The 24,538-nt window shown below is 43.3% G+C and overlaps 1 protein-coding gene across 2 annotated transcripts in view; it reads left to right on the forward strand.

Moving 5' to 3' along the window:
- ATP8A2 (ATPase phospholipid transporting 8A2) overlaps nucleotides 1–24,538 on the forward strand; it is a 637,783-nt gene that overhangs the window by 607,924 nt on the left and 5,321 nt on the right. For both annotated transcript variants that reach the window (XM_045017301.1, XM_045017311.1), the window contains one exon: nucleotides 14,341–14,432. In XM_045017301.1, the coding sequence (XP_044873236.1) occupies nucleotides 14,341–14,432 (92 nt within the window). The remainder of the gene's footprint in view (nucleotides 1–14,340; nucleotides 14,433–24,538) is intronic.

The following is a 24,538-nucleotide window of genomic DNA, read 5'->3' on the forward strand; positions in this document are numbered from 1 at the left end:
AAATTCTACCCTTACTCACCAGAGTTGTGAACAGTAGGCGAGTTAAGGAAACAGCAGAGCCAGCCATATGTTCGGTTCAGTGAGCCATCCTGCCTGTGCAGGGAAGTAGAACAACACACTCTGCATCCTAAACCTTCACAATCCTCTGTGCATGCAGTGGGAGTGGATGCTTTGCCATGCCCCCACCTCAGCAAGCTACCTGTGGAGGATCTGCAGGCTCATTAGCCACTCCCTTATTTGACACTCAAGAGACTGCTGGGCTGGAATCCAGTACAGCTGCAGCTTGGGTGAGCCTTGGTCCGGGAAGGAAATAGTCTCCCTGGCACACTCATGTAACAAAAGACAGGATTTAGCACTAAATTTACATGAGTTTGGAGAGGTGAGGGGGCAATTTACATGCCAAAGCAAACATGGACACCTGACCAAAGAAGCTATGTGAAATTTACATGAAGAAAACAAACACATTTTCTACTGATCCACATACATAAGTGACTGGAAATAACTGGGGAGAAATTTTTTAATTAAAACTTTTTAATACTCAAATCATGGCTCATAAAGGGCCAAATCTAGAGGATCATATTTAGTTTGTTCTCTGTCTAACCTCTCATTGAAATCAGTGCGAGTTTAGTCTGAATAAAGACAGATTTTCAAGCTAAAAGTCATTTTGGTCCCTAATCAATGTCCATTTATTATCACTGTGTCCAACCAATAGGCAGTGAATAAATTAGTGCAATACTTTGCTTTGTGAAAGTGAATTTTGATATTCAAGAGGGTTTCTATGTCTCAGACTTGCACAGAGAACTTCCTTCAGGATTTATTTATTGGGGGTTAGGAGATTTTTATTTTATACTGAATAATATTGATGCTTTAATAGTTTACTCCACCCGTTAACAAGGCGCTGAAGGACTTGTCTGGGTTATAACCGCAAAGTGTCCATATCATTTAGAAAAGGGAAAGAATTCCCTTTCCCTTTTCTAAATCATTTGGAACTGTGATGCAACATTCCTCTTGCCCTATGTAAAATAACACGGGAATGGGCAAAATCAGTTTTCTGAGCCAGCCAGGCATAGGCCTGTTCTTTGAGTGTACTTCTATGCAGGATTTTTCATTACACTTTGTTTCTTTGTCTCTTATGATTTAAAGTCTCTTTAAAGTCACATTAAAAGACAGCTATTTTTATCATCAGGTAAGAAACCAACACTGTTTTTCAGTGCAGTTTAAAGAGCAGATCCTCACAGTCTCTGTAGTGTCTCTGCCCAACAAGCAGCTGCATTGTGGTAAAGATTCTCTTTCATTTAAGTGCTTTTTGCTGAGTCTACCTTACTCTGTTGCTTTGGTAAAAGGAGCTGCATGACTAGCCTTTCCTCTTTAGAGCAAGCTATCTTGTTTATCTTCTCTTCTGCTTTACTTAGTCCGTGAATGCAGATGCCTATCTAGTCATTTCGATAGCTGTAGGACCCCATCAGTGCTCAGCCAGCTGACACAGGGACTTATGAAGGCTTGCTCACTCAATAGACCCCTTGAGAGAAGAAAAGTAGAGTTAAGGAAATCTGACTCAGCCCCCTTACTGTCTCCTGTAGCCTAATGCTGTAAACCCTCCTGTCTTACAAAGACAAAAATAGAATTGCTAAAACATATTTTAAAACAAGCCTCTGTGAAAATTAAGGGCCTGCTGCCACTGAAGTCAATGGGAATTTTTCCATTAACATCAAGGTTTGGGCTCGTTATATTTCCGAATACTAGTCTTTTGTCATTTCGTATTGAGGCATTTCAATCAGCATACAATTGAGAGAGGGAGACGGTTTCAATACAGTACTTCAGATCAACAGGAACAACAGAATGGTCTTGATCTTATTAAACACAAATACACTTCTGTGCTGTAAGCTGGTAAATTGCATTGTATACACTGTGCCAAATTCTGATCTTGTTTACATGTTGACTTCAGTGGATTTACTCAAGATTTACACAACTCTGAGATTGGAATCTGGCCCATCTTGTGCAGCTGAGCATAAAATTAGGTTGCAATTGAGAGGTATATTTTCTTTTTGAGGTTTAGGGCTTCTTAGCAAAATTTCCACATGTTCTTCACACCATTTCAGGAAAGAAAAGAAAAGATTTCTCCATCAAAGTGACTGTCATTTATGTTTTTTTCTCTCAGTTTTTCTACTAAAAAGATATTAGACTCTTTTTACTATCAAAATGCATATAAAATGATATCAGTGCTCCCCCTCTCTCTCATATATATATATTTTTAATTGTTTTATTTTATGCTATCCCATTTTATCTGGAGATAGGTAAACAGAAATGACAGGTTTTTCTTCATTTTCATATGTATTGTTAATTTCCAGTGCTTCGACCCCTCTGCATAAGGCATTTAAAATCACAGGGCTTGATCCTGCTTTCAGTTGGGAAGCATCTCAGCAAATCAGCTATAGCCCTGGCAAAGATAAACATGGTGATTGATTTTTTTTCCAAGTGACAATTTGCTAGATCAAGCTTAAGCCTTATAGAACAAACTAACAGAATTATACTTGCTCCCTCTACAGTACAGTAGGTTTACATCACATCACGTTGATAATTCCTATCAAATAATTATCCTTCAAAAATAGCAAATGAAGTTCAAAAAAAAAACCCACAGTGATCCAGAGTGAGGCTTAAAGCTGCGATTAAATCTGCTGACTACCTTAGAGCTGAAGGAGGTACAAACACACAGGACAAAATTAAGCTGCAAATTGAAATGGAAAGGTGGGAACAGTGGGGACATAACAAAAGGAGAAGGAGTACTGATTAAGGGGCTAGTCTTCTCCCCAGTGCTTAATCCTGAGTTACTGGGTTAGGCTCTAGAGATCGACAGGGGGAAGGGGAAGGAATCCTCCCTCCAGGCTGCACAGCAGGAGAACTGCTCCATGACAACAGCTCCAGTCTAAAGGCTTGAGCAGTGTCTTTGGCCTGAGTTCCTCCTTTGCCCACTCCCAGGGGAGAGGGAGAAGAATTTGCATCCTGTATGTTTTATTATGACATACATTAGTAACAAAGAGTATGTCTACACTGCGAAGTTGTCGACAAAACTTTTGTCTTTCACGGGTACTTTAAAAAGCGCCCCCGCCCCCGCAAAAGACAAAAGTTTTGCCAATGCAAGTGGCAGTGTGAATGTGGCTTTGTCGACAGGAGCGCTCTCCTTCCGACAAAGCTAACGCCGCTCACGGGATGAAAGTATTTTGTTGGCAAAAGTGCAGACAAAATACCGATAGAGAGCGTTCACACACGCTGACTTTTAGCAACACAGCCTTGTCGCTAAAAGCTGTGTGATGTAGACAAGCCCAAAGAGCGCTATTTTAGGGGTTGCATTTAACAAGGGAAGGCTACATGGAAAATACTCCATGCCCAGTAGAGAGACAAGGTGAGTGACGTAATATCTTTTAGTGAACTAACTTCTATTGATGAGAAAGACAAGCTTTCAACCCACCTTGTCTCTCTCATATCCTGAGCCCCACATGGCTACAACTACACTGTATACATACCCAGTAGGCTGTCACCAAATACTCAATCAAACCAGATTTTTTTTTCAAACCAAGCAAATTCCGTAGCCTGCACTGAGAACTATGCCCAGACACTGTCAAAATTCAGCCATTTTTACAGCTGGCCTTCAAAAAAAAATCTGATAAAAGAGGTTGTTGGAGGGATTTTGGGGGTGGGGGTGAGTAGCAGGGCCGACTCCAGGCACCCGCGGAGGAAGCACATGCCTGGGGCGGCACATGCTGAGGGACGGCATTCCATCCATTCTTGGGGTGGCACAGTCTGGGCAGCTTTTTTTTTTTTGCTTCAGCAGTTCGGGCAGTAGTCCGAGCGTCTTTTTTTTTTTTTTTTGCTTGGGGCGGCAAAAGTGGTAGAGCTGGTCTTAGTGAGTAGTTAACAGGAAAAGTATATTTCCTACCCTTACCAAAGTTAAAAATGATTGAATGGATCTTGTTCATACTTTCCAATAACAAATCACCTTTAGGCAGAGACCAAGCATGGAAAATTTCAACCTCAAAGGTGACTGTGTCCGAAACGTAGGAGTGTGTAGGAAAAGCATGTTATAATTGGAACTGTATTGCAACCTTATCTATAGAGGATACTACCAGCACCCACGGTAAGTGCAAAGTGATGCACTTAGGGAGAAGACGTAAACGGGGGCACTGATACTAAAGTGAGGATGGTTGGAAAGCAATAAATCACTCTTCATTTCCTGCTTTTCAAAGGTTTAAGTTTAGCTGAAGTAGCACGGAGCAATCTTAACTCTGTGTTGGTGATGTTTTGGGACAGTTAATAGTAATGCACACGTGCACACCTACACACACACATGTAGGAGTAGATAAAATATTTGAAGCACTTTGAAATGAAAGGTGCTATGACTGTCTCAGGCTTATTGTTTTGTTTGTATCTGTGCTGTCTATTTCTTTTTCCTAGGTGGGTAGCTTACATTTATTATAGCAGGCGCTTGGTAGTACCCTTTATAATTAAGGTTACAATACAATTCCAGTTATAACAACCTGCAAAACGAAGGATGATCCAAGTGGTCTTTACAAGACCATGAGTAGGAAAGTATTATCTTCAGCAAGACATAATTTGAAACAAACAAAAAAAAAAGGACCCCAACCCTAAAAATCACTTCTACCCATGCAGCCTTGCTGACTTTCCTGAGTGTGGTTGTCTGGGTAGAAAAAAGAGAAGAATTTGGCCCCAAATATCCATATAATACAGTTTCTGTGTAAACTGTTATGTACAATGTAAAAGGAACTGTCAAGCATTTGAAATACAGTAAAACAAAGACCTCCTGCTCCCAAGCTATTTCATAACAATCGCATAGCTACTGCCACACCTGCATGTATGCTGTGTGATATTCTGAACCTTCGTAACATCCGATGAGGATAAACAGATGGTAGAGCTATGTGGGAGCTGAGCTGACGCAGGCGTCATATGTTTAACCTCTAAAAACCTAACTGCTACACTGACACATAGAAAGAGGGAGTGGACAACAATACAATCGATTGTTAAACTCAGACTCTCCGGCTACTGATAAGTCTTTGTTTTGTGTTTAAAATAACTAGTCATTCTATTCTCAGAGAATTTTGAAAAATCTACTAGAATTGTAAAGAAGAATAAAATGCCCAGCTCCTGGCTCACTCGCCTACTGATCTAGGGCAACGCTATGCACTTCTCTGCACTACCCAATTATGCTTTGTGCCCCAGCCATAATCTGGTGCTTAGTGTTTGTTGATGGTTCGTTGCATATTTACAGGAAGAAACAGAAAGCACTTGGCTGGTTTTTATTTCAGTCTCCCTACTTGAGTGACATATTGATTATGTATGTGCCTAGAGGCTGACTTTGCAAAGAAAAGGCTGAAGATTTCGATTATACACTTCAGATATTGGTATCAAACACCCCTGCCATAAATGACTTCCTCAAGAACCTCTCTGGAGATCTCCGCTGATTACATAGCAGCTTCATTATCAGTAAAGTCTGTTTGCTTTTAAAATTAAAAAGACCTCCTACCCGGATTGATCTCACAGAGTAAAACATTCTATCAACCTGATGCCAGATAACCAAAAATAACACCTCCCCTTCATGACCTGCGACTAAGGGACAAACCAACACAAGCTGCTGGCTACTTGTGTGTATCATCATGACATGTAAGGGTCATTGTTTTTCTTGACATGCCAAAAACCCAGCTGATCAGTACTCAAATACCCACTCACCTGTTCACTGAGAGTGAAATTCATACCTGTACAGGGCCTCTCATAAATGGGCACAGTTTACGGCTCCTCTTAAGATCCGTGTTGTGGGCTTACGTGGGACTGAAGTAATGCACAGGGTCTTGGTGAGTCCTCAGTACCAGGGTAAATGTCATCTTAAACTAATTTCACAGGATTTGCTTAATCTAACTAGGTTCTCAGTCTGTGATCCAACCAATAGTTTAGCCTGGATGTTGCTGTTTCTATGTTGACATCAGTTCTGTTGCTGAAAATAACATTTCAATACACTGTTAAGGAGAAAAGAACAAAGCCTCGTGTTGAAGAGGCTCAGGTTTTTCTTCCAGCGTTGGTCATCTCTAACAGTCACTACACCATTTATATGTAGATAATTGTTTTTCATAGGTCCCCTTGCTCCCCTGAATCAGCCCATTTTCTAACAGTAATTTCTACTAAAGGTTAATCAGAGGATTATACATAGTGAATTTTACAGCAGCACGACCATGGCACATGGGGTTGGTTAATAGAGTCCTACCCAGCTATTTGAGTGTACCAATTATTTTGGAGGATTCTTTCACTTCTTTACCACACTCATCCTCCCCCTTCCCCCCACCCTAAGATCTATATAAGATTTTTCTATGTCATCCAGCACCAGCATAGTATCTAAGCACTTATGGTGTCCTGGTCACTGTTGGATCATATCCCCCATTCAGAGCCCATCAATATAGCTTCCTAACTGGCTATAGGATACTGATTCACAGGAGAACCCCTCCCCCATATAGCCCTGATGTCTGAGCAGGGCCGGCTCTAGGGGTTTTGCCGCCCCAAGCAGCCAAAAAAAAAAAAAGCCACGATCACAATCTGCGGCAATTCAGCAGGAGGTCCTTCGCTCCGAGCAGGAGTGAGGGACCCTCCACCAAATTGCCGCCGAATACCTGAAAGTGCCGCCCAGCTCCGGAGTGGCCACCCCAAGCACCTGCTTGATAAGCTGGTGCCTGGAGCCGGCCCTGTGTCTGAGTGCATTCCCTCTACACTATCACTAGGCCACAAATGCCAATTTAATTTGCTTTCCTTTTAATAAAGATTTTTTAAAATTGCTGATTTTAAAAAAAACTGTATTATTTGAGTTCCCGAAAGGGGAAAAGCTAAGATGGAGCTATGCAATAGCATGAGAAGGCTGAAGAAGAGGGGCATGAGGTGGCTTCAGAATGAATGGAATGGAAAGGAGGGTTCTTAGGTTTAAAAATCATGCAACCCACAGCAAAAGTGCTTAGCAACAGAAATGTTGAGGTACTTTTTAAATTATTTCTGAACTTTAGAAAAGCTACAAAGGGAAACTATCGGACTCACAACAAAGTCTTTAGTTAGCTGAAGTTAAGGGGATTTGATTCTCCTCTCACACCTGCTTTGCACTGGTGTACCACCACTGGCTTCAGAGGCGTTATTTCTGAGCGAGCCGAGGAAGAGACCTCAGACAAGGAGATATGTAACAAGATGTGTCACAAGCAGAAAGCAACATATTAAATCAGGGCCCACTTACTAGTCCCTTTAAAGGGGGCAGAATTTCAGCTTGAACTATGAGGTTTTTCTGGTTTATATCACAGCTTTCCCATGATTTGAATGTTGCTACTGCACTGAATAGAAGAAATTGTGATGCTGCACCTGCAGATAGAAGGGTAATGGGATTCATAGTTATTCAAGTCACAGAAAAAACAGCTGTGCATTTTTCTGTCCTGTTGGCTCAAACTTCTGTGTGTAATCCTCTATATTTTATAACATTTAGGAGACTGTGGGCCATACGTTAGCCTTGTATTTACTACATATTCAGAGAGTAGAAGGGCTAGCAGCCAGAATATACACACACATTTATTAATTTTTACAATTTGTTTGCAGATTTTATGGCTGTGTCAAGGCTTTAATTACAAATATTACATTTCTTCCTGCAGGATACTGCAGGGGCAGGAAAAAACAAACCATCTCATATATTTGTGTTTGTATTGGACTAAACACTTTAAATAATCCAAACACATTAGTTTAAGAAAAAAATCCTAAATCATCTTATCCATTATAAATAACCTGCCTGTATTCTGCAGCTCTGCTAGCAAATCACCACTGAGATTCTGATGCAATTCTGAAAAAAAATTTTAACCCAACCAGTGTGTGTATTTCCCAGGGAGAGACTGTTTTAAGTGAGACATCTGCAGCCACTTTAACCTTCACTTCTTTGTGAGCCCTGCTTTTGCCACCAGCCAATTAGTGAACTCTGGAGGACTTTCTGGGTCAAGCTATACCAAGTACCTCAAATCCTCATTAACGCTAATTAGTGCTCAGTAGGTTAATTGGTGGTGAAGCTCATCTTTTTTTAATTACTCGAACAAATGAGCCAGCGGGACCTTGTGGTCAGCTGTGAATTATTCTGTTTGTTTTGATGCTCCTCATTTGAATGTGTAAAGCCAGATGTTTGTTGCCCATACTTAGGGCCTGTTTGCTTTTGTTGGAGGGAAAAAAAGGACAAAAACCACTTTTTTTAACACAGTTAATAAGCATCTTAGCTGACACCTTAGAACAATTAAGACCCAGGATGCAAGAGTGACTTTGTGCATGGGATAGAAAACGTCATTTGAAATGATAACGTATCACCTTAAGATGTCCCTTCAATTCCTTATCAGATTTAACAAACAAGTGCAATGTTATTGATATAGTCCAAAAAGAATCATACACATTGGGGCCAAGAACCAATCCCTGAAGGACCCCTTGTTTTAAATGTCTTGTTTTAAATAACTCAAATGATTAATTTTGTACCACTTCCTTGTAAGACTGTTCCACAATCTTCAGCTTCATTCTAAGGGCATTTTCCTTAGTATTCATCCTAAATTATCGTTGCTTTGGTTTTACTTCATAACTCCTTTGTAGCACTTTAAGCAGTTCCTCTACACCTTTTGTACTTTTACCCTTCACATAATTGTAAACAATTATTATATCTCTACCCCCTCAACTCTCACAAAGTCATTGTTTAAACAATCAACACATTGATCCGTCTGGTCCCTTCTAACCCTATGATTCTATGTTTCATTCTTTTAATTCTTCCTCATAAATCTGCCTTTCTGGCCCGCATAAGAACATTCTCTCGATTACCTCCAGTTTGGTAACATCGTCCTGTTATTGAGGTGCTCGGAACTGTATAAAGTATTTCCGATGTGGTCTCACCAGATACGTTTATAGACCTGTCATCTCTCTGTCCCCAATGCACTCTCGGTTGCAGTCTGTAGCCCAGTCTTGCATACGTTCCATGTGGGTCAATTCACACACCTGCACAGAGTCTCATTGAAAGCAGAAGCAGTATTTAGAGCCACAAACCCGCAGTTGTGACCTCAGCAACCTCAGCAAATGTTCAGTGGTGACGGGCATGCACAAGTTAAGTGTGTGGCACAGTGCATGTCTCTGGGACAGGCATGAGGCTGTGGTGAAAGTTTTATGCTATGGTGTGAGGGATATTAATAAGGTGTGTGTGTTTTCTTTATCTGTGGAGACAGAAAGAAATTTCCTGTGGAGGTGTAGAGTCTTTCAATAGCAGTGTGGGCACTAGAGTACCATAAAGAGGTGTCTCTTAACTTGGCATTTCCTTACTTGTAAGGGTTTGTGTCAGGTGATGTCACACTTAAGCAGCCTTACCTTGTTTTAAATGAGTTTTTGGTTTTGGTGATTAGATACCATAACCAAGTACATTCCTCTCAAAAGAGCTTTCTGGTAATTAGATCGGAATGTAGAAGTGCATGATTCAGTACTTGACTGGGCCTGATCCAAAGCCCATGTAAGTTAGTAGATGGTTCCCTGGACCTCACTAGCCCTTTAACACCAAGATGTACTCAATGAGTTAGCCAACGCAAGCCCGGGGTGAGCTTTCAGTAAGCGTATGTTGAAGTCCCACAGCAGGAAGAAATGGGAAGCAGTGCAAGAAAGCTTTTATTCTGCTGCTCCTGACACACCTAGACGCTGGTGCCTGCACCTATAAGAAAGGAGAGGCTGAGAAGCAGCAGGTATTTAAATAAACACATGTGCTTGATTATATTCCGGTCCCCACCCACCATATGTCACTTGTCTTTTTTTAAATGTAGGCTCCTTAAATGAAGGCTCCTTTTAAAATGTAGGCTCTTCCTATGTCTATATACAGCACCCAACACAATGGGACCCTGATCCTGCCTGGGGCCCTTGAGTGTTACACTAATATAAATAATAATTAATACTCTGAGAATTGTTTTTCAAGCTTTGGAAGCTTTTCCAAAATGATGCAAACCAAAGTTCTTCCAAGTAGCATTTACAAAAACCAATACAAACCTCTGAGCATGCTTTAGAGAAGATTCTGTGTCAGAAATAATTAAATATATTTCTGCAGCCAAAGGGTTTCCAAACTATGGGACTTTCTACAACATTGGAACCTGAACAGAAACAGACCAGGATCCTGCAAGGTGTAGCCACCTTCCCTTGGATAACAAGTGCCAGTTTCCTAGGTTTGTGGGAATCTATGGATCTAAGTTGGGCAGTCCAGAATGATTCCTGGACCCACGTGGTTTGAAAACACCGTTCATATTGTCTTGTGTCTCTGTCCTGGGTGTCCTGGGATACTTTGTTAGGATTATCTCTTTCTTTTTTCCTTATATTTGTTTCCAGGAGACAAGCGAGAATTTATAAAGGTTTCCACTTTCTGAAACCAAAATAATAAACTGGAAGGTGCTGTGGCTTGATAACTGCACTTGGGAACAGGCAGGTTTATTCCATACAAGTATATGACTCATCTGCCTTTATCTGTAGGTCAGTGGGAATTCTTCAGAAGTGACAACAAAGTAATTTGGCCATTTCAAAAAGATATAAAAAACATTTTTATTCAAATAAAGGGCAATGCAGAAAGTATTTTGCCTCATGCCAGCTTTGCTCAGTGGTTGCTATACTTGATAATAGTGAGGCTCTGATAGAGACTTAGAAAACCCATAGTTTAAATACATCTGAAGTGTGATCAGTAGGAAAAGCTAAATAAGAACAGAACAGCCATACTGGGTCAGACCAATCAGCTAGCCCACTATCCTGTCTTCCGACAGTGGCCAATGCCAGGTGCTTCAGAGACAATGAACAGAGCAGACAGTCATCAATGATCCATCCTCTCTTGTCCACTCCCGTCCCAGCGTCTGGCAGTCAGACACTAGGGACACCCAGAGTATGGGGTTGTGTCCCTGACCATCTTGGCTAATTGATGGCGCTGTCCTCCATGAACTTAGCTAATTCTTTTTTGAACCCAGTAATAGTTTTGATCTTCACAACATCCCCTGGCAATGAGTTGCAGGGGTTGACTGTGCATTGTGTGACGAAGTACTTCACACAGTACACTTCTCAGGGGAACTGTAATGTCAAGGGTTTCTGACAGCCCCGAGAATTTCCCCTATATTTCCTCTTTTTCCTCTTTGTCTCCTCCCTCCAAAGCCTCACAATGCTGGAACTTTCCGTCTGACAGAAAATGGCTGGAGGTGCCTGACTTTTTGGCCCATTGCCAAAGCTCCGTTCATCTGCCAGAGGGGGACACCAGTGAGGGAGCCACTTGGCTCACTTTTCCTACAGAGGCTGAGCATCCTGCCTCTAGCATTCTCCATTCCTTCCTCCTCGGGAAAAGAAACTGAGATCAAGGGTATATCTGAGGGGTGGGCAAACTTTTTGGCCCGAGGGCCACATTGGGGTTGCACAACTGTATGGAGGGCTGGGTAGGGAAGGCTGTGCCTCCCCAAACAGCCTGCCCCCTATCCGCCCCCTCCCACTTCCTGCCCCCGACTGCCCCCCTCAGAACTTCCAACCCATCCAACCCCACCTGCACCTTGTCCCCGACCGCCCCCTCCCAGGACCCCTGACCCCTATCCTCACTCCCGCCACTTGACAGCCCCCCCCGGGACTCCCACCCCCTATCCAACCGCCCTCTGCTACTTGTCCCCTGACCACCTCCTCCTGGGACCCACTGTCCCTAACTGCCCCTGGGATCCCACCTCCTTATCCACCCCCCGTTGTTCCCTGTCCCCTGACTGCCCTCCCAACCCCTATCCAAATCCCCGCCCCCTGAGAAGCCCCCCCCGGGACTCCCACTCCCAGGAACCCTCCCTGTTCCCCATCCCCTGACTGCCCCCCCAGATCCTCCACCCTATCCAACTGCCCCCTCCTCCCTGACTGCCCCCCAGAATCCCCCGCTCCCTTACTCAACCACCCCCCCAGCAGCAGGAGTTTGCAGCCACAACATCCGGCCAGAGCCAGCTGTGCTCCCCACGCTGCCCAGCGGGCGCGGCGGGCCAGAGCGCAGCCTGCAAGGCGGCGTGGCTGCAGGGGAGGGGCTGGGGACTAGGCTCCCTGGCCAGAAGCTCAGGGGCTGGGCAGGATAGTCCTGTGGGCCATAGTTTGCCCACGTCTGGTATATCTTCATTACCAGCTGGATCAGCAGGCAGTGATCAATCCAGCGGGGATCAATTTATCGTGTCTAGTCTAGATGAGATAAATTGACCCCTGAGCGCTCTCCCGTCAACTCCTGTACTCCAGCTCGGTGAAAGGCGCAGGCAGAGTCGATGGGGGAGCGGCAGCAGTTGACTCACCGCAGTGAAGACACCATGGTAAGTTGGTCTAAGTACCTCAACTTCAACTACGTTATTCACGTAGCTGAAGTTGCATAATTTAGATCGATTCCTTCCCCCCCCCCCCCCCCGTGTAGACCAGGGCTAAGACTAATAGTCAAACGCTGCACAGACTTCTGTTCTTGGAGACAAATCTTGCCTCCTCCTTTGTGGATTCAGGGGACTGCCTTGTAGTGCATCATGTGTAGTTTCACTGTGCAAGAGGAGGAGTCTGAGGTCCTGCATAGTGGGGTCTGAGCCCTCTTTGCACTGGTAAGGATTTAGGAAAGGATCCAGTGGCTTTTTGACCCCCACTTCACATGACTGGAACAGTTGCCACAAAGTAACTTCAGGTGATTATTTCCTTTGTCCTCCATGGATGTCCCCACTGTTCAGTCTGCTGTGAGAGGATTTGACCTTTGAGATGAATCTAATGAAATTTTAGGTGGCATGAAAGCCCACAAAGAGGCATTGGACATTACGGACATTTCAGAAATTCTGGCTGGCGTCGTCTTGTTTAAAGCAGTTAACGGTTTCAGTGAGAGAGTGGCCTGTTAAAACGGCAATAGCAGCAGTGTCCCTTGGAGTCCAAATTTCATATACTTCATGGATGTGAAATCCTAAGTGTCAGCAAGAAAATATATCTAGGTCCTCACTCCAGATATGTTTGCACAGTTATATGTGGCCTGATTCTCATCTCAGTGTAACCAGTGTCAGTCCCCGAAGTCAGTGAAGGTTGAGAAAAAGAGAATGGGAAGAGAATCAGGCCCTGAATTCTGAAAATTCAGCATAAAGCTGGAATGAATGAGACCATGCCAATGGAGTCCTGTTAACAAAAATGTGTCTGATTCTCTGTTCACTGGCACTAGTGTAAATCAGGAATAACTTTACAAACAGGACAATTATATGAGTGTGAGAGAAAACACAGGGCTCCAATCATTTTGAACTAAAATAGATTATGCTAATATATATATATAATTTCATCATAAGAACACTATGTAATGATGTGTAGGCCTATCATCAAGGCCCCAGTCCAGCAAAACACATAAACATTCATAATATTACATTTATAAGAAATCCCACTGATGTCAATGAGACATGCTTACGTGCACATGCTTTCATGCTCTTCTGGATCAGGGCCACAGGGTCAGTATTATCCTTTTATTCTGTGCACAAAACTAACACTGAAATAATAGTTTTGTGCAAATATCCATGGTAGATAGTAGCTATTGATTCTCGTGTATAGCTTTCTAGAGATTCATTATAGCTATTCCCTTGTCTCTGTCTCCTTTGGTTGGTCAGTGTGTTTGTTTTTCTCCTCTAGTTTGCATTTGCATGGGGTAAAAATTGAATAGCTTCTAAAAAGCTAATTTTAGATCCACACAGGACTAGAAATTAAATCGTGGAAACTGAAGATTTTTGTTGTTGTTCTTTTTTATCAAAAAATTGAGATAATTTGTACTTTCCACTGGGAAAAAAACTGAGCTGTTTTCATGACAGAATTATGGTGGGTTTCTTCTCTGGTTGTTTCAAGCCATGCTGCAGGTGTGATAGAAGCCTTTACCATACACTAAGTAAAAACACATTGCTCCTTCTCTCTAAGGCAGCTTTTGGGAGCCCAGAATCGGGCATGACCTACAAAGGAAGTTTTTATTATATACTTCAATTAAGATGGGATGCCAAGTTCAGTACAGTTATGTCCAAGGCCAAGATATCAGGCACCCAGATGCCACAATGATGGTCATCTCAGAGATAGACAGCGTAGATGTACACGTATACCACTATGCCTTAAAAAGAAGGAGTCCTGTCATCATAGATCCCTGATGGTGGTGTCCATTGTAAAGAAAGTTAAAAGAATTGTTTTTTACACACTGTAACTGATTTATTTAAAAAGCAAAAGTACTTATTAAATACACTCGAGATGCAGTGGAATTATCTAGGGACTCACTGTGTGTATTTGGTTTTTTTCCAGCTTGAACGAACGTGATCATTTGTTAAAAAGGCTTGGCAGAAAAACTCCTCCGAGCCTTTTCCGAGCTCATTCTGTCCAGCAAGGTGTATCACGTAAGTAACTGATCAGATGTGTGTCTCTCAGCAGTCAGTCCCAGATGAATGAAGGGGAAGATGATTATTTTTAAAATTAAATTGTAGGTAGAAATAATCTGGTACAGAGGCTGAGCTGCCAACCAAGAGTCAGAAATTTGGAAGGGGAATTAGTGTATTTGGCCCCAGGCTTGTAGAACTTGCCTGTAGATAATTCCCTAGGACCCAATCAAGTGGCCCAATGACAAAATCCCAGTGCAGAAATTCCATAACTTTAAAATCCTCATATTCTCATGATCTTGTAAAATTTGACAGGCCAAAAAAAAAAAGTTGAAATAGAGCTCTGCTTTAAATGGTGACTGTGTTTTCAAATGATAGCTATTAACTATGGTTTTAAAAATACAGAAATAGCTCTGTGGTGCCATTTGAGAAAAGTTCTAAATGTTTTTAATAAGCAGGTGGAGGTCCCTGTAGCTGCCATTTGTGTATTCCTCTTCTTGGCCTCTTCTGGGGAAGTTAAGGGCAACCCTAGACCTGCCTGTTGCTGCTAGAGGAAAGGAACAGTATCTCTCACACTGCATCTGAGCTCATTGGTTTATCCTACTGCATAGCTCCTTGAGATAGGCCCAGCGTCTTTGGCATCTCTACTCGCTACATCTGGATTTTCATCAGGGCTTCCCCAGCATTAAAATAGAACTCCACAGACCAGAACCCCCAGGGAGCCATGAGCCAATAAGAGTTAAGAGAAAAATGTTGACTTGCTACTGGGGTGGATTGTCTTTTGCAGTCAGATTTTTGACCAATAACATTCTCACCTTACTAAGGGAAATAGCCCCATCAACAGCAATGGTGCTGGTTGCAGGATAGCGCCAAGACAAACAGATTTGACTCCAAATCATCCATTTAACATGAGTTTTTGAAGGTGAGATCTGTATCCTGTCAGGATTTCAGCAGGTGGGGTACAGCCAAATTTCATCTCTTCTCTGTGACCATTTATTCAGCAGAATCATAACTCAGAAGGCCCTGACCCAGAAGAACTGGGGTTTTTCTGCTGCAGAAATAGGGTAGGATTTAAGAATCTCATACATGGGATGCAGAGATCCCCTGCAGATCCTCAGGGGGGATTCAGAGCAGGATCCACTGAGTCATTCTCCTCCACACAAGGGAGAGTGCACTGGCTCCAGGGGCTAGAGCAGCCTTGAGGGTGCAGTAACTTCTGCAGACCAGCTCCACTGCCATTGTGAGCTCTGGAAAGAAGGGATTCATTTTCTCCTTCACCCCCACAGAGAAGCTCAGCTTGGCTGTGCTCTGCTTCCAGGATTTGTTCCTTTGTGTCCGGATGTAAAGGGTGCTGGTTTTATCTCTCTTTCATACACCTATGGAGACACTTTGAAGCAATTCCATAGGAGATGAGTGGCAGAACAAGCCTGTAAAAAAGAATCAGGGAAACCTCCTAGAGAAACCTATGAACCAGTCTACAGACAGTGCAGAAAATCCGAAGAAGTGAGCTGCAGCTCATGAAAGCTCATGCTAAAATAAATTTGTTAGTCTTTAAGGTGCCACAAGTACTGCTGTTCTTTTTGCGGATACAGACTAACACGGCTGCTACTCTGAAACCGGTAAGCTTGTGTTACCCATCAGATCTGAACCACATGCTCACAATTTGCAGAATGCATCTTTGTGTTTTTAATTGGCTGATAAGCTTTGGGAAACAAGAATAAGATATCAAAATAAACTTTGATTCAGTTAACTGGCTCCCCATATATTCAAATGATTAAGTGCTAAATGAGTCAGTCCAGTCAGGACAAGTTCCAATCGCACGTCTGTTTTTCACATGAATGTAAATTTTCATTGTGAAGTTGTTAAGACTAAAAGAGGCTTTTATAGCAGATCCATGATTCTCTAAAACTTCTGTCATCCCTTGTCAAACATTGTTTTCAAACACTGCACAGCTGCTGTATGTGCAGGGCCATATGAACTTATGTGCTGGTTTCACAGACCTAAATTGTACAAATGTTGTATAAATAGTGAAAATTGTCAAACCAAGCAGCTGGCGGCTAAGGCAGTAGTTTTGTCATGGTAGATATGTATTTTGAATCACACCCTACCGGCTCTCTGGAGTCATTGTGATTCCACTGGGCTTCCAAGTTCCCACTCAAAGAGTTCAGCCTATCCCAAAACTTGATCATGTGACTTCAGTTCAGGCCAGGACACTTGAATTTAACATAGCAGAGATCATTAATTTTGTTCTGGTTGACAAGGCTGAGACAAACCCATTGCCCTGTTAATGGGAGGGGGAGAATAAGGGCAGTTTCCCATCAGAAGTTGTAAAATAACCCAGAATCAATATTGTAGCTTGGGGGGAAGAGCGGGGCAAAAACTGTTCCAAGATTCGCTGCTATAAAATTGCATTAAAAACCTTTGATCTCAAAGCACATGGGAATGACATTAGTTCTAGGACAACACACACTAAAACAATGGATTTGGGGCTACTTTTAATGGCCTCGGGGATCAGAGGAGGAAGCTTGGAAGGTTTAGCCCCTAAAACCATTTAAATTTGTTTATGGCCATAGTTTTGTGTTCATGAATTGAGAGCGTCAGATGAAATGCCAGAAATGTTCTATCCTTTAACTGTGCTCTCAAGGTTCACATCGTTCTTTTCTGACTGACGTGGCTTTCTGAAAGGCTTATGAAAATGAACCAAGATTTTCCACTGACCTTCAGATTTTGATGCAAATGCTAGTTAGGATTTCATTATCCTGTGGCTTTCAGTAGAAGAGTTTTGTGCCTTTTGTCAAACTTACTTGCTGAACATTTCTGCAGCCCAAAAAGTTTTAGTGGAAATGAATAGATGGTGCAGTGATTACGGCATTAGCTAGGAGCTGGTACAGTTCCTGTCTGACACACCTGTATGAAATCAGTGCTGGTTAGCTCAGCATAACGTCTGCGGATAGATTTCCCATTCCCATCTGCTTTCTAAAATCCCAGCAATAGGAAAAGCTCAAGTCCCCCTAATTAAGAGGGGAGATTGGCCCACAAGTGGGAATAGTTCTCAGAGAGAGCAGGAAATCCTGCAAGGTTCCTCTCACAGATGTTGCTTATCATCATTCTCTCAAGTGTGTGTAGGGGGATTTGCTTTTCCATGGAAGGAGAAGTTGTTTGGCTCCTAAAACTCATGGATACCAGGTAATCTGCTGGTAACAGGGCTTTTGCCATGGGGCTCCTGGACCTCCACCCACTCTGGCCCCTGCCTACTCTGCCCTCTTCTGACCCCATGATGGCACAGCTCTCTTGTTGCTTTGACAACAGCGTGCAGGACTTCTCTCCTGGCCAGTTACCCAAGAAGTCATGGAGGCCTGACATCTGCAAAAAGCAGCTCTCCTCCTCCCCAATTCCAGGCTACTCCCCTCCCTGGCCTGGATTCCCAACTCCCTCAGAATCCCCATGAAAAAGGTTTCTAGAGACAAAGAGGAGAACAGTGTTACCAAGAGGGCATTCCCCACATGCTCCGGGAATCCACTGAACAATTGTCCCCTCAGCCCCTGGGCGCAACCTGGATTATTCCATATGATCCCACAAGTATAGTGGCTGACATAATTCAAAACACTCCTCGTCTGCCTCCTGTCAGCATTGGGCTGTCATTTGACCTAGCACGTACTTAAAAACAGCGGGCTGAATCCTGTGCTCCTTAATCCTCCCCCCCGCTGAAATCCAGAGGAGCTGTGCCTGACTAGGGATTATAGAATTTGGCCCAGATTTCCTATGCTGGTGGAGGAAATCACCCCTTCCTTTGACAGTGTAAGGTAACTGCACTGAGTAAGTCTTAACACAGAGAGTACATTTTACACCTTGTTAATCAATAGAGAAACCGCACCTGTCATTTCAAGTTGGTTTCACAGCCTGGGGGTTGAAGAATAATAAATAACAATAATGTGTTCATGCTGAAGGCTCTAATCCTGCCATTTACTGTGTCCTAAGAGAGGCTGCCTTCCTGCTACTTTCCTCTTGGTGCATGTTGCTCTGCAAAACTATCAGGTTACTTCGTGGGATTTTTTTATTGTTATTAATCCATTACCTTCATTCTTTGGGTATCAAGGCTTCAGCATTTTTTCTGGCCAAATTCCACACAGCAAATATAGCTGTACTGATATTTGTTGAATATGAAGATGTTGGGATCTTTTAACATTTACTTAAAAAGAAAAGGAATAGCGAGAAGAAGATGGGCTTAATGATGTTAGATCCGGTCCAATGCTTCCTGAATGTGAATAGTTTGGTTTCTAGAGAAACCAAACAAAATCTGAACATTCATCATATTTTTTCCTCTTGGGTCCTTTTAAAAATATTATTTGTCAGCACTGGACAAATGAGTGTTCTTTTAGCATGTGTTAATTAAAATGCACTAGTTAACATGATATAACACTACTCATTTTCCCAGTGTAGACAAACCCAAAGAGTTGTGTGATGTTTGTCCATTGACAAGACATTACTGGTGTTTAATGGTAATTGGAGATAGACTTTGCCACATTCTCTGAAGGTCTGCGATATTGGGGTATGTCGGACCAAGGCATGGAAGGAAGTTCCAGAGTTAATAAGTTTCTGCTGAGAGCTGCTCTGCCTCCAGACATCAGCCAAACAAATCCATGAACTCTCAGCACAAACGTCCTTTCCCAATGGACCTGAGCTCAACTGTCAAATAAGAGAGTGTGAGGAGAGATGATCACTAAAGATATCCCTTAAATATGTAACAATGCATGAACTTCCACAGCGGATTTCCTGAAATAAACAGATTGTTCAGGACATCCTCAGGCTCAGATTCTGCAAGCTGCAGTGTGTGGGTGGACCCCTACATCCAGGTGTGCAGGTTTGGGGCCTATATGTGGACTACAGTTCTTTATGTCTCTTATGCAGCGTTTTATAGAACAAAATAATCAGCTGAGTATACTGAAAAAGGTACTGTTCAACTAGAAACCTAGTAATGGGAGATGAGATTCAGATCTCGCAGCAGAATGTGAAAGGTAACAAACTAGATGCGTTTAAAATTCAATTGGTAGTCTGATAATATCCGGAATCTGTGAAACCTTATATTTGATTAGAATGTGACCCCCTCTTCCTAGCAAATGAGCCAAGCCATCAGATATTTTAAAATCCTCCTGACTTAAAGTCTCAAATAATTGAAAGGCTCAGAATGCGGAGTACGATGGGTCTCACTTCTGAAACCATAGAGACTAGATTCTGCGCTGAAAATTCCAAAGAAGCACTCTCTCTGCTAGGACTGCTGGAAAAGATCTGAACAATGGGGGCCTTGTTCCCAGTGCAGAATGAGAGGTGTGGTTTTAAAAGCCAGAACTGGGAGAAGTTCAGACTTTCGAAAGGTCCCATTGTAACTGGGCCATGGAAACTTTCATTGTTTTGGGTGGTGTCTGGGAATAGCGGAAAGACCCAGTTATCCAGATCTAGGAGAATCAACAGCATTTAATCACATTCTGATTCTGCTAGAGGCGTAATTAGCTGTCTGAACAGCTTTAATAAGGGTACGTCTATACTTACCGTCCGGGTCGGCGGCTAGCGTTCGACTTCTTGGAGTTTGTTATATCGCGTCTAATCTAGGCGCGATATATCGAACTCCAAACGCGCTCCCGTCGACTCCGGAACTCCATCACCGCGAACGGCGGTGGCGGAGTCGACGGGGGAGCCACGGACTTCGATCCCGCGGCGTCTGGACGGGTGAGTACTTCGAACTAAGGTAGTTCGAGTTCAGCTTGCGTACCTTAGTTCGACCCCCCCCCCCTTAGTGTAGACCAGGCCTAAGTTGATTAAAGAACTGCATAGTGTGAAATAACCATCACTTATTGAGATCAACAGTAAAAGTAAAATAAACTGTCAAATGTTGAGCCCAGGCTGAGTGGAGAGAATAGGTGCGTCTTCACTGCACACGTGTTTTTGAGGTGTGCATATCCCTGTAGCACCCCACTACCGCCCATCACAGCTATAAATAGCAGTTCAGCTGGTGCGGCATGGGTTAGGTGAGTAAAGACACACCTGAAGAGTGTGCGTGTGTACATACCCTGCATGGCTCTCCATTCACCCAAGCCGTGCCTCCTAGGGTGTATTTAAAAATTGTATTAAGATGATGTTTAAAAAAAGTGAACGGTACAGAGTTTAAGCATAGACGTTTCTGGTTATCAGGGAATAACATACAGATTATCAAGGGGTGCAAAGTTCAGTTTAAGATCGGCTGGCATAAGGAATACATAATCTGCAATATCCCTAATTGGGGATAAAAGGTTGACGAGTCAAAGTACAGACATTGAGATATGAGGATACGTTATTCATATAATGGCTATGTTCAGTGTAGAGTATAATGATTGGATACGATGATGAGGATGGATTCACCCTCATTTGGTGAGATTTAACGTTCAGTGAGTTTATGGTTCCAGTTCATATTTAAAATTTTTATTAAGATGATGTTAAAAAAAAAGTGAACGGTACAGCGTTTAAGCATAGAAGTTTCGGGTTATCAGGGAATAACATACAGTTTATCGAGGATCTGCATTGCAACTAAACACCCGCAGCTGGTGCGTATCAGCTGACTCGGGCTCATGGAACTCAGGCTATCAGGCTATTTAACTGCAGTGTAGACGTTTGGGCTCAGGCTGGAGCCCAGGCTCTGTGACCCAGCTCAGCCTTTCCCCTCTGCCTCCCCGTGCCAGAGCTTTTCACTGACATGTAGCTACACACCACAGTGTGAATGAAGCCTGCTTCTCATTGTGGCGTCTAGCTACTTGTACCAAAAGTGTAATGTAGACAAAAGTAATGTAGATGTCACCAATATGTTTGTGTCAGTGACACTGGGGGACGTGCCCTGCTCATGATCTGCCCACAGAAAGGACATGCCAAGGAGTGATCCCTATGCGGATCAAGGACCCTAGATGGCTATCTTGGTTCTCTTAAACACAATAAAAGGAGTTCCCAAGGGAAGGTGTGTCCCACAGGCATTAACCTTGCATGAAACAGTTTAAGCAGGCATCTCTTTTGTTGTACCTTGTCTGACTTTGCAGCAGGATAGGACTTTGTTGCCATTAAAATGCATCTTAAAAAGTCAAGTATTGAAAAGTATCAGAGGGGTAGCCGTGTTAGTCTGGTTTTGTAGAAGCAGCAAAGAATCCTGTGGCACCTTATAGACTAACAGACGTTTTGCAGCATACAATACATATATACACACCTGCCCCTGGACATTTCCACTGCTTGCATCCGAAGAAGTGGGTATTCACCCATGAAAGCTCATGTCTATAAGGTGCCACAGGATTCTTTGCTGCTTCTAAGTATTGAAAAGTAACTAGACGCTCTGTTCAGTGTCATTTAAATAGTCCCAGGGTAATGACAGATAATTGTCTATGGGTAATTGCCTGGGGTGTGAAGGAGCTTGGCAGCTGGATACCACCTGAGGATCTTGCTATATGGGGTAATCCTGCAGTCAATGAAGATAGCTCCAGGGCACAATGCAAAGCTGCCCTAATTTGGGGCAGGATATGGGCCACTGCCTTCTGTTATTTAAGGCCAATCTTGCAGTCTTTATCCAAGCTGACTTTCACTGAGATTGTTACCTAAAGATTGCAGGATTCTGGCCCTTAGAATAGAACAAGCACACACAAAGCATTTGTTTGCAAGTGTGAATCCACCCTTGTAAGAATGTTTTGTAAATCTTCTTTCCTTTGCTAGCATCCAGTATGAATGTGTTCTTTGCTAAAAGATGTCTTAAACTTTGTAAATTAGTCTGTGCACCTTCAGTTACAGACAGGGAAGTCCACCCTGTATTTCTGTTTACCATGTTATTAGCATGTAACCATGCTTAAGTTAAAACATAGTCAGCCATGTTATCATACTGGATCTGAGTTGTGCAGGATTCTGGAAGTGCCCCAACAGGAAGAGGTCTATTCTCAAATGTAATGCAAACTAAAAAAAAAAAATCTGGAATATTTTCTAGGAATTCCGCCGCCCCAAGCAGGGCAGCACGCCGTGCGGGGCGCTCTGGCAGTCGCCGGTCCCGCGGCTCCGGAGGACCTCTTGCAGACGTGCCTGCGGAGGGTCCGCTGGTCCTGTGGCTCTGGTGGACCTCCTGCAGGCATCCCTGCGGATGCTCCACCGGAGCCGCGGGACCAGTGGACCCTCCGCAGGCATTTCTGTGGGAGGTCCACCGGAGCTGTGGGACCAGCGGACCCTCCGCAGTCATGCCTGCGGGAGGTCCGCCGGAGCCGCCTGCCGCCCTCCTGGCAAAATGCCACCCCAAGCGCGTGCTTGGCGTGCTGGGGTCTGGAGCCGGCCCTGATTTCTGCTACCGTCTGGTCACCCCATCTCAAAAAGAATGTAGTAGAACTGGAAAAGGTTCAAAGAAGGGCAACAAAAATGATTAAGGATATGGAAGAGCTTCCATGCCAAGAGAGATTAAAAAGACTGGGATTGTTCATCTTAGAAAAGAGACAACAAAGGTTAGATAGGACAGGGGTCTATAAAATCATGAATGGAGAGGAGAAAATGAATAAGGAACTGTTATTTACGTCTTCACATGAAAAATAGAGGGCACCTGATGAAATTAATAGGCAGCAGGATTAAAACAAACAAGAGGAAATATTTTTTCACACAATGCACAGTAGACCTGTGGAACTTCTTGTTGTGAGGCCAAAAATATAACAGGGTTCAAAAAAAGAATTATGTAGGGTCAGGAAGGATAGGTCCATCAATGGGTATTAGCCAAAATGGTCAGGGATGTACCCGAATGCTCGGGCCATCCATAAACTCCAGCTGCCAGAAGCTGGGACTGGATGACAGGGGTGGATCACTCAGAATTGCCCTGATCTGTTCATTTAGGGTGATCAAATGTCCCGATTTTATAGGGACAGTCCCGATTTTGGGGTCTTTTTCTTATATAGGCTCCCCCCACCCCCTGTCCTGATTTTTCACATTTGCTGTCTGGTCACCCAACGTTCATTCCCTCAGAAGCATCTAGCATTGACCATTGTCATAGAGAGGATACATGGCTAGATGGACCATTGATCTATCCCAGCATGGCTGTTCTTATGAGAGCCAGGAACCTTGAGCCTCCAGTCTCAACCCTAAACTCATTTAATTGTTGAGATGGGCCCTTAAAAAGGCTAATTCAGGGGATGAGCTTTTCTTCCCACATTCCAAACTCCACTATTCCCCCCAGCTTTTGTCTCCTGCTTCCAAGCCTCTCACATTGGCAAGAAGCTCTCCAGCGAGTCACTGAATCAAGCTCTTAAGGAGCTTCACAATGGAAATAATTTTCTCCCCAGCACAATGAGACTATATTCCTTCTCAACAGATATGCCAGTAGCACCTGGTCATCTATCACAGGGCCCATTCTACACTATTCTCCAGGACAAGTTTCACTTCAATGCCTGATTTAGGAACAGGCCTCCCTGAGAGGTTTCAGGATCTCTGAGAAAATTAAATGGGACCCCCCCTCAAGTCCAAGTGTCCATCAACTTTCAGCTCACTAGATAATGTTTTCACCTCTCTTAGCCAGAATATTACAGTACTTGGAACTCCTTCTCCCATTGTTCCTTAGAATATGTCTATTAAGTTCTTCTTCAAGTGATGATCCCTGTGTGTATCCCACATGTGAATGTGCATGCATGCCACGCATCTGGGTCTGGAAATTCTTCAGAACTGTGTCCGTTGACCCACACATGCACAATAGCCTCCCTCATGCTCCCAACCAAGGGTATAAGAGGCAGTGCGGATTGATACTTTTCCAGTTCCTTCTTACTGCCATATGGCCTGAGTCAGAATCATGTCCTTCTTCAATGCATGCATAACCTGTAAAGTAAAATCTTTGTAAATAGTTTTATATCTTAGCATAGTAGTTATAGTTAGTATGGTATATAATTAGTATAGAATAGTCATGTGTCCCCCGCCCCCGCAAAGTCAAGGGAAATCCTCCCTGGCCCTGGGACTATGCCCAGAGTCCCAGGGTTCAAGAATTGCATCTTCTGCCCTTGCTTCTGCTCCATCAGAGATGAGCATCCATGGTCCCTGTACTGTCTGGGTGAGGCACATCTCTCTGAAAAGTGCAGTATTTGTTGATCCTTCTTTCCCAGAACTAGAGA

The sequence above is a fragment of the Mauremys mutica genome, chromosome 1 (genome assembly GCF_020497125.1).
Source record: "Mauremys mutica isolate MM-2020 ecotype Southern chromosome 1, ASM2049712v1, whole genome shotgun sequence".
Lineage (NCBI taxonomy): Eukaryota > Metazoa > Chordata > Testudines > Geoemydidae > Mauremys > Mauremys mutica.